Source organism: Rhinolophus ferrumequinum, chromosome 10 (assembly GCF_004115265.2).
Source record: "Rhinolophus ferrumequinum isolate MPI-CBG mRhiFer1 chromosome 10, mRhiFer1_v1.p, whole genome shotgun sequence".
NCBI lineage: Eukaryota > Metazoa > Chordata > Mammalia > Chiroptera > Rhinolophidae > Rhinolophus > Rhinolophus ferrumequinum.
The window spans coordinates 83569349-83583416 of NC_046293.1; the positions used below are offsets into that span (position 1 = coordinate 83569349).

Below are 14068 nucleotides of genomic sequence, written 5' to 3' on the forward strand. Positions count from 1 at the left end.
CATCTTTCTATCATCAGAACTGGGGTCACAAATGGCCTTCACAAACTTAAAAGTTCAAGGAACGAGGCTATAATCACCATATGGTTTGTAACAGCTTAAAAAATATCCTCCCTTTACAAAATACAGAGACAAAGGCAACAGCACAGTACGGTAGTTTCTTTAAAAACACCTTTAGGATTCTTTATTCATGGTCCAATCCACTCCTCCCCCAAAGCCGTTTGCACCGAGTGTGGGCCATAAACATCACTAGCACTTTGACCTGCATGTTCACAAACCAACTTAGGGCATACTTTGTCCCAGATTCATGAGTTCCAGAATCCTTACAGTAGTATTATTCAAACTCTCTGCCAAGACTACGCTGCACAAACCTCTCTTCATAAACGTCTATGACCACAGCAAATGCATTTTTATTACCAAGCCTTTAAATTCCTCCATCTCAGCTGTGTTGCCCACTTTTCATTTCTCCCTATCCTTTTCCTTTTCATCTGACCCTAGACTCGAATCACTTCTTCCTTCACTATTACTCTTTAAAATTATACAGAATTCACAAAAGATAACTGCATCTTCAACACTAAAATGGAAAATATTATGAAAAGGCTCATGGAAGTCAGATATTGAAGCCCAAAGTATTCCTCGTTATTCAACTATAAGATGACAAAAAGCATTAAAAAAAATGTGAGAATCCTATGATTGCAAGCCTTATCATTTTTCCATTCCTGTTGGGCACACTGAATGATGCCAAAAGAAACTGGTAAACCAAATTAAAACTGCAGTCAGAAAAACAGGTGTCAATTATACTCCACAAATTGTGGAGGAAATGGTGCCAATCCTTACAATACAGTCTAAGGCTTACTTGTTTGGAAGCATCTCAAAAATGTGTAACATCTTGCTTAACTTGATGCTATTCTCAGAAAAAACGAAGGCCTATAGAAATAACCAGAAGTGGTAACTCATAACATATCAATTCCTCTGTCCCATTTGTATTCACATAGATGACCTAAGCACTCAGGTAAGCTCAGTTTGGTTAGTAGTTCAGACTATTTCACTACAAGATTTTTTCATACTGTTATGTTCCAAACATGAAAAATAAACCATTGTTCTATTTTGGCAGCAGCCATATACAAAAGTTCAACTGCAGAGACTGAGAGAGGAGACTGAACTATTTGCAGTCCATAGACCTTCAGATAAATAAGAAATCTATTGTTTCAGACAACCCAAAATACACTTGGTTGAAGTCTCTTGTGTATAGATAAAACTATTGACAAAATCACCCCACATAGTTTATCAATAAAATCTTATCACATCTGAAAGACAGGTGCCAAGGGGAGAGGAAATATCTTTAAACTTCAATATACAAAATACTATTTCAGTTATATTTCTCTTCTGCAAAAAGGCAGTATCACAAATGTTAAAAATTTCACAGAGGGAGAAGTCTAATAGCAGCTGTTTTTGTTCCTAAGATTGGAGGAAGCCTGAAAACCTTTCAACACTAGAATAGTCAGGAAGACTGCCTCCTTTTAACTTGAAGGCCAATTCCATGATCTGTAACACCAATACAAAACAAAATTACTTGCAATTGGTGAATCATAGTGACCTCAGGAAATCATTTCCTGTGCAATAGTAACAGGAAGTAGTTTTATGGTGGCCTTTCCAGTCTATTATTACAGAAATATTGCAAAATAAAGGACATGTGATTCTGTACCAGGTTGCTGGGGAAACACACAGTATCCTGCATAAACTAGGATAACACTTGCCATACAATCAATTCACTTGAGGACTTGCTTCACATTAGAGCAAGATCTAATACTTACATATGAAGAAAAGGAAATCGTTTTACAACTATTGAAACTCAGAAAGTAACATTGCTAAACTTATCGCCAATAGCTAAATTCCTGGCATCAGTGGCAACTAGATTTTTAAAGCAGTCACCTTTTTAAAAAATGGTTTCTAAGAAACTCTTTTAACTCAGGCAGCGTAACAGCCTTTTACATTGTACGTTGCATAAATGACATGTACATCTCTGGCACAAACCTGCCTGAGCATAGGCACTCACGTTTTTATCACAATAGCTAGGCAAAATATTCTCCAGAAGCAATGAAGAAATACCAAACAGCTACTGGAGTGTAGACAATTGTCTGGGGAATTGTAAGGTTGAAGTCACAGGAAACAGCTGGATGCTAGGTCTCAGTCTGTCATGTTTGCAAGCCTTTGAAGAGGAACTTAACAGCTCCTTACATGAGACATCACCTGAATTCTGAAATGTTTTTCTCCCCACCAAATTTAAGGTACTAAAAGAGTCTGATGTGAAGACCTTCAAAAACAATTCTCCATCTGAGAAAAGGTTTTATGACCAAAAAAGTCTGGACATCATCCTTATCTCGCCTTAGGTCCCTAAGATTTAGTGTGCAAAGTTTTATCAGTTACCTAGCTTCAAAGGAGTTACCAGATGAAATGCAGTTGGTATACAACAGTAGTCAGCCCTCATGTGAGACCAGTGGAAAAACTATAGTACCAGTTGTTTCATTTAAGTTCAAGCTTGAAAAACTGAAGGCCTTTTCAGTGTGTTGTGGTTATATTTCAAACTTCTAAGGATGGCCTGCCAATGAAGTACAGACACCATTTGTATTCTAAATGCCTGTATGTTTAGCTGTGTATTCCTGTGTAGCCTACAAAATCAGGATTTCATCTTACAGGTAGAAATAAATTTCCATTTATTTGGGATTACTGATTTCAAGTAACCTAGATTGTATTATTTCCAGTGTGAACATGTTTGCATTTACACCAAAAAAAAAAGCCACTACATGGTAAATTACCTAACTGTATAAAGAAAAAGCATGTTATCCTCCACAACCAAAGAATTATCGAGTCTTTATCCTAAGGGGTAGTGGAATAATCTACACTCCAGCAATGCTCATTTCTCTTGCATTTCAATTCTTAGAATGTATTCTGAAACACGTTTGAAAATGAGGAATCCAAAACTCAGCATTTCAACTTTTGAGAATAAAAATTTATCAACATACCTTTTGTTGAATTCCAGCTTAAGTGATTTTTTTAATGTAAATCTTGCAGCTGATGAAAAGCAAAAAGCAACCAATCTCTCTGCAGATTAGCCTGTTCTTTAAGACTATGGGTCACCTGCCCCAGGACGTTGTAATTGAACAAGGAATCCATGGGGCAAAATAATTGTTTTTCAAAGATGGGCCAGAAGGGAACAAACATTTATATCTTCACTTCAACTGGGAAGCAATGAAATGTAATCCTTTGAGTTATCACTTTTGGTAGTTGTTACCTTTGTCTCTTATCCTCATTTCCTGCTTTTAGCCTGGCAATATGTCCATGTTTTAACTTTAGATTTTAATAAAAACTTGTTACCCCTGTGTTTCTTGTAACAACTAAGTATGTATATAGATGCTCTCCACTCCTTATCAAGTAAATGTTCTTCAGCATGACCTGTGTGCAACTGACATTCACATAGCTTATAGGCCCTAAGTCTTCTGAGGAATATATTTCTTTAGCTGAACCTCTACAATCAGGACAAGAGATTGATTAAAATGCCAAGATAAGAAACAATTTATTATAGAGAGAAGAAAAATTTCTCATCCAAAATATAGAAATCTGTACAACTTTGCCACAATCAATATACATGAACTGTACAAATTTACACCAGTTCATAATTTACCAAATAAAAGATGACTAACAAAGTTCACAAAATAGATGGTGGTTTGTGGAAAAGACTTTTACCCAATTAAGTACAAGGAAAGTTACAAACCAGACCTCCACTTTCTAAAAATAAGAAGTTTACTCAGTCTTAGAAAACTACAAGCTAGCAAATGTACAGAGAGCTGGCTGGTGCTAACACCACAGTTGAGACAGTGTCTTTTTAATGGTCTTAATTTTTAAAGCCTGTTGCCATGGCAAATTCTGGTCACTTGCTACTTTCAAGGCCAAAAACACAATACAAGGTCTGACCATTTCCCCAGGTCATGCTTACTAGGTTTGTCTTATGTACATTTATACATATTTAAGTGCTAGGTAAAAGTCTTGTCATAAAATTTCCAGTACTACCTTGTTTAAAATGTTGAGCTTTCCTACTGAGCTGCCAAAAAGTTAACAATTTTCAAGTGTAATAGTGCAAATTTCCTCTGCAAGATCTACTGCAGAGAAAGGGTCTTTGAAATACAGATTTGCATTAAAGGGATTGATGTAAAAATTTAGGTATTATGTCTGGGAGAAACTGTAACCACCCTAGGACTTCACTCCCTAGCAAATAGTGATCATTTACTTGGACTCACAGGCTATTAAATCATTGAAAGGTACTGTCCAAACTATGGCACTGTCACTTAAATTTTTTTTTTACCACTCTATCTTGTGCCAGATCTTCACAGCTGTCACATGGTTTAAATTCCATAATCCATCCCCAAGAGGAGCCCACCCAAAGCAAAAATCAAATTTATCCATCCATTATAAGATGATCCATCCATAGACTATATCTTAACCTGATACAGTCATCATATTGTAGTTTTTGGAAGGGCTTGTTCTGCCCAAGAGAAGTTCCTCCTTACAGCTGATTCTGCTGTCTACCATTTGCATGTTGGTGCTGTTTTGAGTGCTACCTCCTGCTGGTGAGGCTTCGTACAGCACACAGATGGAGCCATCCTCCCCAATTCTGTAGGACACTTCGTAGGGGTCAACCCAGAGTGTGAGTTCACTTGGGAGAAGCCTGAACAGCTCCTGACTGCTCAGTCCAATCCGCTGTGCTGCCTGTCCAATCAGAGGATCCATTTTATGGTTGATGCGAATACAACGGTAACCTGATCCTTTGCACGGCTTTTCTGGGAACCAGTGATGTTTATAATGTTCTATAAAAGAAAAGAACAGAGAAACAATGCTTAGATGGTTAGTGGTAGTAGCTCCTGCTGGACTTTCCTTTTTCCGCTAGCTCCTCCGAGGGGTGAAAGTGAAACCTATCAACTTTTAAAAATGCCCAGGCTTACATTCGGGGTGTGTGCTCGGAGATGGATAAAGATCCGGCAGGGTTTTTGAAACAACACAGTAGTAGGGGACAAAATAATCTCCAGGAACCAACCGGTTGAGCCGCCAAAAACAGTAATCACGCGCGCTACCCCGGCCAGCCAGATGGCACCGGCGGCCAGGCGGGAACCTGTTTACTTTCTCCACCCCACCCCACCCCGGAGGCACACAATGGGGTTTATGGCTTTGGAGTAGAGACGCACCACCGCACTATTACCCCGAAGGGAAGAAAAACAAGCAACCCTAAACCACGCTCTGCACAGGGCTGTATTTGTACCGGTGACAAATCCGATGATTAATGGGCTGGGGTAGGAGGCGCGCAGAGACTGCACGTCCGTCCCAGGCTGGCTCCGGAGCAGCGGCTCGGTTTCCCATTCCCAGGCCGGGTCGTCGAGCAACGGCTGGAGGGAGTTAGGGGGAGGGGGCATCGAACCAACCGCTCCTTTGTCCCCAGTTCCGCGGACGGTCCAAGGACCGCAACTCCCGCCTCAGTTGGCTTTAGTTTCTTTGTTGTGCGTCTGTTTTCTTCTCCCCTCCGTTTGCCAGTCGTGGGGGAAAGGGGGCGCCCTCCGCCTCGCCCCCAAACCCTTGCCGGGACCCGCCGTTAGCGGCCGCTCAGCGCACCAGCCCGGGTCCCGTGGCGGCACTAGAGTGCGGCCGGCCCGAGGCGCTGCCGAGAATCCCGCGACCCCGACGGCCCGGGCGGGGGATACGGGCCCGCATACCACAGGCGCCCCTCGCCCTCTCTCCGGGGCCCACTCACCTGCCAGTAGCTCCTGCAGGCTCTGGCTAAAGGTCTGCAGCTGTCGCTCGCTCGTGAGCCCCTTAGTGCGGAGGAACTTGGAGATGAAAGACACGGCGGCGGCGATCTCGCCTATCATGGTGGCGGCCCGGGTGTAGAAGGGATGCATGGGGGCGGCGGGCGGGGGCGGCCCGGGGCTGCCCGGGTTCGGCGGTGCGGCCCCGACGGCGGAGCGGCCACCCGGGCTCTCTCACAGGTCAGAGAGCTGAGAGCCAGAGAAGGCGTGAGGGGCGGGCGGCTACTTTTTTTCTCCTTTCTTTATAGTAAAAAAGTTCTGTTCGAGATAGGAGGCGGCAGGAGAGAGAAAGAGACGAGCGATGGCGGCCTGGTCACATCGCTCGGACCTCCCCAGCCGCCTCCGCCTCCAGTTCCGCAGGTTCTGAAGCTTCCAACAGTTGCATTTCCAGCTCCGAGGGGCAAAGAGATGCAGGAACCGTGCAGCACTTTTTATAGCGCCACGGAAAGGAAGTGCGTAGCTGGAGCGTGACGGCCGACTCCAGCCAATCCAGAGATCGCACCATTGTGACGCAAGCAGATTCGGAGCCGGAGGGGGCGGGAAAAGGGCTAGGGGGTGGGTCCAGAGACCGGGAAGAGAGGGAGGAGCTGACGTAATCCGCTTGTAAACAAATAAACACCCGAGCGGCGGCCGGAGACTAGGACGAAGGAAACCGAGGGTGCGCGTGTGAAAGCCCCGCCCCCCGTCCTAGCTCCTCCTTCCGGCGTCTGCTTCTCGAGGCCCTGCGCCTGTGCGTCCTCTGCAAGCATCTGCGGCCGGGGCTCTCTTGCAAGGAGGCTTGGTGTTGTACAGATGAAAACCGATCTGCTCTGGCTGTCTATACGCGCGTCGGCTGCTCCGGTCGAGCCGCACCTCCGCAGTGTCGGCCCCCTCGCGCACTCGGTGTTTACATCCAGTCCCAGTTCCAGGTCTACGTGGCTGGCTCCCCGAGCGGGAGACGTGGGCGAGCGGGTGCCCGTGCCGAAGGTGCTGGGGGCGCGCGCATCAAAGATGCAGAGAAAAGGGGGAGGGACCGGGCTCTCGGAGGGCATTCTGCAGCCTCAGGAAGCCCAGGTCTCCTCGCAGAAGTGTAACCAACACCACGGGGCAGTTTCTGCTCCACCCTTGGGGAAGAGTGGGGAGGGTGTCTTTGTAAAAGTTTAATTGCAAATTAAGTAAATAAAAGGTTAGTTAGCCTATTTTGGTGGTTGTTTCAGTAACTTAAGGAGTCAAGAAGAGTGGACACCTTCCTGAATCCAGCTTAGTGCTGATAGAAAAGCTTGTTACTGAAGATAAGTATATTAATAGTAACCTGGATCCTGTGAACTGTAGTCTATAACTGTAGTACATTAAAAAAAATAAAATCTGTAATGTAATTTACACCGTTTATACACAAAAACCAAAGATTGCTGTTTTCTACTCCAAATAACTGTCGGAACCTTAGAGTTCTGCTGCTCTTTAATAAAAAGAAGAAAATAAAGATAAAGTCTGAAGCTTGTGAAAGTATTAGGCGTAGACATTTAAGTTTACTGGAAACCCTACCTTCAAAACTAGAAAAAAAGACTGGCAGGGAGGCGTGAGCCTGATAAAACAATTAGACCTAAAAAAGGGTTAACCAGAACTCCATTAAATGAGGAGAGAAAAAAAAAAAGATGGTGAGGCAGGCAGATGGAGAAAGCAAACAGGAGGCAGAAAGTTGAACTCTACCAGATGGAAATAAATATCCTGAGCTTAGTTGGTCATCAATATTGCAAAACACACCACTTTGAGTTTTTTCTCTTTTTTGAATACTGAGCCAAAGGGCATAGAAATGAAGCAAAAGTGGGACTTCTTATAAAGTGGAAGGAGAAAGAGAAAAAGTTTGACTGTTTACATGAACTGTGTAAAACTGGGTTTGAAAGAATAACTTCTAGATTACTGTTTCATTCATACGCAATAGTTAAGCAGTTACATGTGAAATAACTTAGGTACTTTAAAAATACTAATGTTAAAAACATTGACTTGGGAAAGTATTAATTTTCTTTAAATAAATGCATAAAGAATAATGGTAAATAAAGTACATTTGTTCCCTTCTAGGACTTTTCAGATAGAATCGTGCTTTAAAAATAAGCATCATGATAATTACTTAACTGGGGACTTGAAACCTCTTTTACTACTCAGAAAGGAGGTAGGGAAACAGAAGTAAATCCTTAAAATCACCATGGCCCTAGAACAAGATCTTCTGATATCTCTCCTAACACTACCCACCCTTAAGTATCTGCTCTGTTCGTTTTCCTCACATTATCAGTCTTTTGAACTTTACCGTGTTTCCCCGAAAATAAGACCTAGCCAGAAAATCATCTCTAATGCATCTTGTGGAGCAAAAATTAATATAAGACCCGGTCTTATTTCACTATAATATAAGACAGGGTCTTATATAATTAATATAATATAATATAATATAATATAATATAATATAATATAATATAATATAATATAATATAATATAATACCGGGTCTTATATTAATTTTTGCTCCAAAAGACGCATTAGAGCTGATTGTCTGGCTAGGTCTTATTTTCAGGGAAACAGGGTAGATTAGAAATCCGGTGCAAGTTTATCTCCTTTAAGCTGTTCTCCACGTGGATTCTCAATAATTCTGAGCTTAAACTGATTCATCTACAAAACAAATAATGAAGCTAACAAAATGCTAGGATTTGAACTCAGACTTGTCTTTCAAGGCCATGTTCTCTCCACCACTTTTAACCACCTTCCCAGGAAGCAGCTGAACCCTTCTTGAAAGTTTTTTAAAATCAATTGAATAGGGTTAACAAAAAGTTTAACTCACATATCCCTGAAGTGTTTCTCCCCACTGTTTCTTTTATTGTATGTGTGTATTTCCCACTTTAATTCATTCCTTTAAGAGACAAATGGATTGAAGAAATTACTGTTTTACCTGGGGGTTCTAGGGAGAGCTTAGGAAGAAAAAGTAAATAAATAAATATTGGCCCTAAATGCAAGCTTTAGATAGTGCACAATGTTAATTGCTAATAGTTTTCAGTTCTGGACATACGTATGTTTAGTAATATTTTTCCAGAAGTTTAGTCAGGTTCTTCCCTTCAAAGAAACAATCTGATATTTAATGATAGCTTTAGGATTATAATGACACTTTTCTCATGTTGTAGTTATGCTAAACTACAGGACAGTCCCAACTATTTACGGACTCAACTCTTGGCTTTGTGTCGTTAAGCAAGTTACTTAACCTCTCTGCACAGTAATCTAAGAAACACAAAGGCTGTTGTGAGGACTCAGTGGAATAACTACAGAAACTATGTAGCACTGTCTCCAGCACTAAATAAGCACTCAAATATATATATATATATATATATATATATATATATATATATATTAGCTGTTTATATTATCAGGCAATTTGACAATATTATTATGAAATTAATTTCTAAAACCTAGGAAGTTTTCAATCAAAGCACTAAAAATAAATCTTAGGAATTCTGTCCAAACAAATCCAGAAAATGAACCTGGGTTTCAAAATAAGTTTCAAATAAAAGCACACATGTCAGGTCTTTGGAAACAATGCTGAAGAGTTCAGAAAGTACTTTCGTAGAGGTAAGTAGTGGACAACTAACTAGAATTTCAAAGGGCTGGGGATTTATATTCCTGTCCCTCAGCTCCAATGTTACTGAACAGTTTGATCTGGACTAACAAGTCAGAGTTCCCTGTAGACCTTTTGAACCAAAAAGAGAAAAAGAAAAATAAGCAATAAGGTAGGGAAATGAACTTCTTTTTTCTGCTTCATAAACCAGTAAAATTTAGGGATCAACACAAGGTTGAAAATCTTTTGTTTTGCCAAACTTTTTGTTTTTTAAATCATATTACCATCTGCTATCGCTATCATTTTGGGGAAAAGATGGCATTTTAACATCCCAAAAATAGGAAAAGTATCCATATCAAAATAAAGCATGATCTTCATAATTATAGTAATTAATTTAAAATCACTGAATGTCTTGTTTTGCACTTCATCGTGACCTTGCATTTGGGAACTTTTCTAAACTATTAACCTATGAATCTGATAGCACTACATGAAGCTATTATACCATTCATTTTATATGCTATTCCCACTGTCTGGGATACCTGGTCTCTTTCCCCTTTACCTAGCTAAGTTCTGCTCATTCTCCAAGCATCCTTCTCTGGCCCTCAGGACTCAAGTAAATGTCTATAGTGTTGTGCTTTCCCTTGCCCTGGCTTTGGTTCTTATCAGATATACTGGATTTACTATGTTTTCTAGTCTCTCTTCCTTTCTAGTCTGTAAGTTCTTTGAGGGCAGGCATCTGATGTCATTCACTCTTGTACTCCCAACCAACAGCCTGGTGCATGGTAAATACTGTGTAATGATGTTAAATAGACGTATCTAAATACAGATGAGTCAAAACAAAACCATTACTTACAATTTCTCAGGTGAAAAAGAATATAGAGAAAGTTTTTACTGCTTAAAATCTGATAGTCAGTATTTGAGGGGAGAAGAAAAGTTAACTCTGTAGCACTTTTTTTTTTTCCTCGCTGCCGTGTTAGATTATTGCATTAATTGCTTCCAGAATAGACTGCATTTCCAAAGCAAATGAAATGGAGACCAAGTTCACTTAGAGGTGTTGCTCAGGAATCTTACGGTAATGTCCACATTGCCTCCATTTAAGGTTTTTTGCTTTGTTTCCCCTAATGCTATAGACACATTTTAGTATTTTTACCCCAGGTTCTGCATGTGTGTCGTTTGCTTGTTTGCTACTCTCTCATATCGCCATTCTATCCAGAAGTTGCTCCTGAGGTGACCTTCCTATGTTCTAGTCTCTCGCTTTAATCATGTGATCCAGGATTTCCGGATTATTGTTAGGAAAGTCCCAGAATTTTTTAAATGCTGTATTACAGTTCACAAGTTTGTCCAGAAGACCTCCCCCAACCTTCCTGTGTAATACCACCGAGCTGAAGTCTTGCTCTCATCTGGATCCTCCCCTGCCCTGAAGGTACATTTAGGCCCTGTGACTTCCAGACTTGGCTGGAGGCAGCTGATTGTTGCTTGCCAGCTAGCTGCATTCACTAAAGTTATATTTATTGTGAATTTACTTCCAAATAGGGTCCTAGGTGTCTGTGGTGCTTCCTTTGGAAAACTTACAGTTTAACCAAAAAGTACAGAGTAGAGCGGGAGACATCTTTACAGAGTATTCATAGTAAATAGAGACTAAGCATTTGTTTTTGCGTGTGTTTGGGAATAGAAGGAGATAAGGAAGCCCTTAAAGTGAAGGATCTTTCTTAAACTAGCGAAGTTGGCCCATGATTAATTCTCTTTGGAAGGAGGAAAAGGAAGAGCCTGACCTTGGAATATCTTAAAGGCTTAAACCAATAGAAAGAAGGTAAATGTTGAAAAAAAAGTGGTGGGTAGAGGGGGGGCATAGGGTGCTGAGAGATATTTTTAGCATTGAAGTGATATGATCAGATTTAATTTTAGAAAGTCCTGAGGATGATGAGTTGGAGGGAAGTGATGTTGAAGGGACTTCTGTATTTGTCTCCAGTTTTTATTTAAATCCTTAAATAATTGAGCTTTTCATGTGGGCTTATCTCTGCAACTAGAAGCCTCTGCTTTTTATTTATTCTTTTTTTGGTTCCCCACCGGAGGGAGACCACTTCTAGCAGACCCCCATCTTGCACTCTGCCTGACTTTGCTTAGGTACGAGGCACAAATTGCACTAGTGCTAGGTTTACACCCACTGGAGTTCAGGAAACACACGAGTACTAGAACTCAGAAGGTGACACATACAGATTGGGGACTGAACTGTTTTTTCTTGCTAAAGCAATTCAGATCTTTTGGAGAGAATGGGAGGACAAAGGATTAAAGAGCTGCCCAACAACAATGATCACAGAGATTAGCACCATTGAATGTGCCTCAGACGGTGTGCTAAGTGTTTTAGAGGCATTCCTATTTAAGTCTCCAAGAAATACCACCAGGTAACTATCATTGGCAGCATTTAATATGTGAGGCTTCAATCCTAAAGAAAAGAAATAATTTACCCACAGTCGTGACAACCAGATTTGAACTCTCAAGTCAAGGATGGCAAAACTGGGAGGTGTGCTCCTCTGGACAGCAGCTTTTCTAAATGGGGCTTTGAGAAATAAAACCCTATAAAGTTTGAAGACCATTTGGAGATGAGTAGAGACAGTAAAGGAAAAAAGAAAAACTCAAGGCAGCTGAGGAGATGTTTCATGGCTGACACACCCTGGAAGACACAGCTACATTTATTCAAAGGCTCACTGAAAAATGAATCAAAGGACATATTAAAACATTAAGCTGCCAAATAAAATAACTTCTCTGAAATGAAAATTACCCCTAGGGGCAAAGAAAAGAGAAAATAGCAGAAATCCTATTTTAGACTATTTAAGCATCTCACTTCTCCTTTGACCTAAATTGGCAGAAAGAACCAAGGAGCACGTCAGCCCAACAGCAGCTCTTTCCCAGCAACACAGTGGAGCCTAGTGACTTCTGAGAGCTCAGGTGGAGGAGAGCAAGAAGGGCTGGTTTTGGGAGAAATGTCTCTTCAGGTCCTCTGCCCATTTGGTCACTGGATTGTTTGTTTTTTTTTGTTGTTGAGTTGTATGAGTTCCTTATATATTTGGATATTAGCCCCTTATCAGAGGCATTTTTTGCAAATATCTTCTCCCATTCAGTTGGTTGCCTCTTTATTTTGTCGATGGTTTCTTTTGCTGTGCAGAAGCTTTTAAGTTTCATATAGTCCCATTCATTTATGTTAGCTTTTGCTTCTCTTGCCTTTGGAGTCAAATTCATAAAATCCTCTTTGAACCCAAGGTCCATAAGTTTAGTCCCTATGTTTTCTTCTATGCAGTTTATTTCTTCAGGTCTTATGTTTAAGTCTTTGATCCATTTTGAGTTAGTTTTGGTACATGGTGACAGATAGCAGTCCAGTTTCATTCTTTTGCACGTGGCTTTCCAATTCTCCCAGTACATTTATTGAAGAGGCTGTCTTTTCTCCATTGTATGTTTCTTGCTTCTTTGTCAAAAATTATCTGTCCATGTTTATGTGGGTTTATTTCTGGGTTCTCAATTCTATTCCATTGGTCTGTGTGTCTGTTTTTCTGCCAACACCATGCTGTTTCGATTATTGTAGCCCTGTAGTACAAGCTAAAGTCAGGGAGTGTGATACCTCCAGCGTTGTTCTTTTTTCTTAGGATTGCTTTAGCTATTCGGGGTCTTTCGTGGTTCCATACAAATCTGATGATTTTTTGTTCTATTTCTTTAAAAAATGTCAGTGGGATTTTGATGGGGATTGCATTAAATCTGTATATTGCTTTGGGTAATATGGCCATTTTAACTATGTTGATTCTTCCAATCCATGAACACGGAATGTCTTTCCATTTCTTTGTGTCTTCTTCAATTTCTTTAATAATGTCTTACAGTTTTCAGTGTATAGGTCCTTCACATCCTTAGTTAAGTTTATTCCTAGGGTGGTCAATAAACATATGAAAAGATGCTCAACATCACTAATCATCAGAGAAATGCAAATAAAAACCACAATGAGATGTCATCTCATACCAGTTAGAATGGCTATCATCAACAAGACAAATAGTAACAAGTGTTGGAGAGGCTGTGGAGAAAAAGGAACCCCCATACACTGTTGGTGGGAATGCAGATTGGTGCAACCGATGGAAGGCAACGTGGAGGTTCCTCAAAAAATTAAGAATAGAATTACCATATGACTCAGCAATCCTGCTCCTGGATATCTACCCAAAAAATATGAAAACATTTATCTGTAAAGATATATGTGCTCCAATGTTCGTTGTAGCTTTATTTATGGTGGCCAAGACATGGAAACAACCAAAGTGTCCTTTGACAGATGATTGGATAAAGAAGATGTGGTATATATATACTACTCTGCCATAAGAAAAGATGAAATACTGCCATTTTCGACAACATGGATGGATCTTGAGATTATTATGGTAAGTGGAATAAGTCAGACAGAAAAAGTGAAGAACCATATGATATGTGGGATATAAAACTGAAAGCAACAAAGGAACAAGACAAACAAAGAAACAAAAACTCACAGACAACAGTTTAGTGGTTACCAGAGGGTAAGGGGAAAAGAGGATGGTAGATGAGGGTAAATGGGGTCAAATATATGGTGATGGAAGGAGAACTGACTCTGGGTGGTGAACACACAATGTGACATACAGATGATGTAT

General features: G+C 40.6%; 1 protein-coding gene across 1 annotated transcript; it reads right to left on the reverse strand.

Moving 5' to 3' along the window:
- Nucleotides 1-3546: 3546 nt before the first annotated feature.
- Nucleotides 3547-6256, reverse strand: BTG1 (BTG anti-proliferation factor 1). Its single transcript, XM_033118084.1, has 2 exons — nucleotides 5795-6256; nucleotides 3547-4859 (listed from the first exon to the last, which is right to left on the reverse strand). Exons 1-2 carry the CDS (start codon nucleotides 5940-5942, stop codon nucleotides 4492-4494), a joined length of 516 nt encoding a protein of 171 aa, XP_032973975.1. The 5' UTR covers nucleotides 5943-6256; the 3' UTR covers nucleotides 3547-4491.
- Nucleotides 6257-14068: the final 7812 nt, after the last annotated feature.

Bases quoted from the DNA above. Each gene is read 5' to 3' on its own strand.
- BTG1 (XM_033118084.1), bottom strand. From the start codon at position 5,942: ATGCATCCCTTCTACACCCGGGCCGCCACCATGATAGGCGAGATCGCC. The intron at 4,860-5,794 runs GTGAGTGGGCCC...TTTCTTTTATAG, and splicing joins CCTGCAGGAGCTACTGGCAG to AACATTATAAACATCACTGG.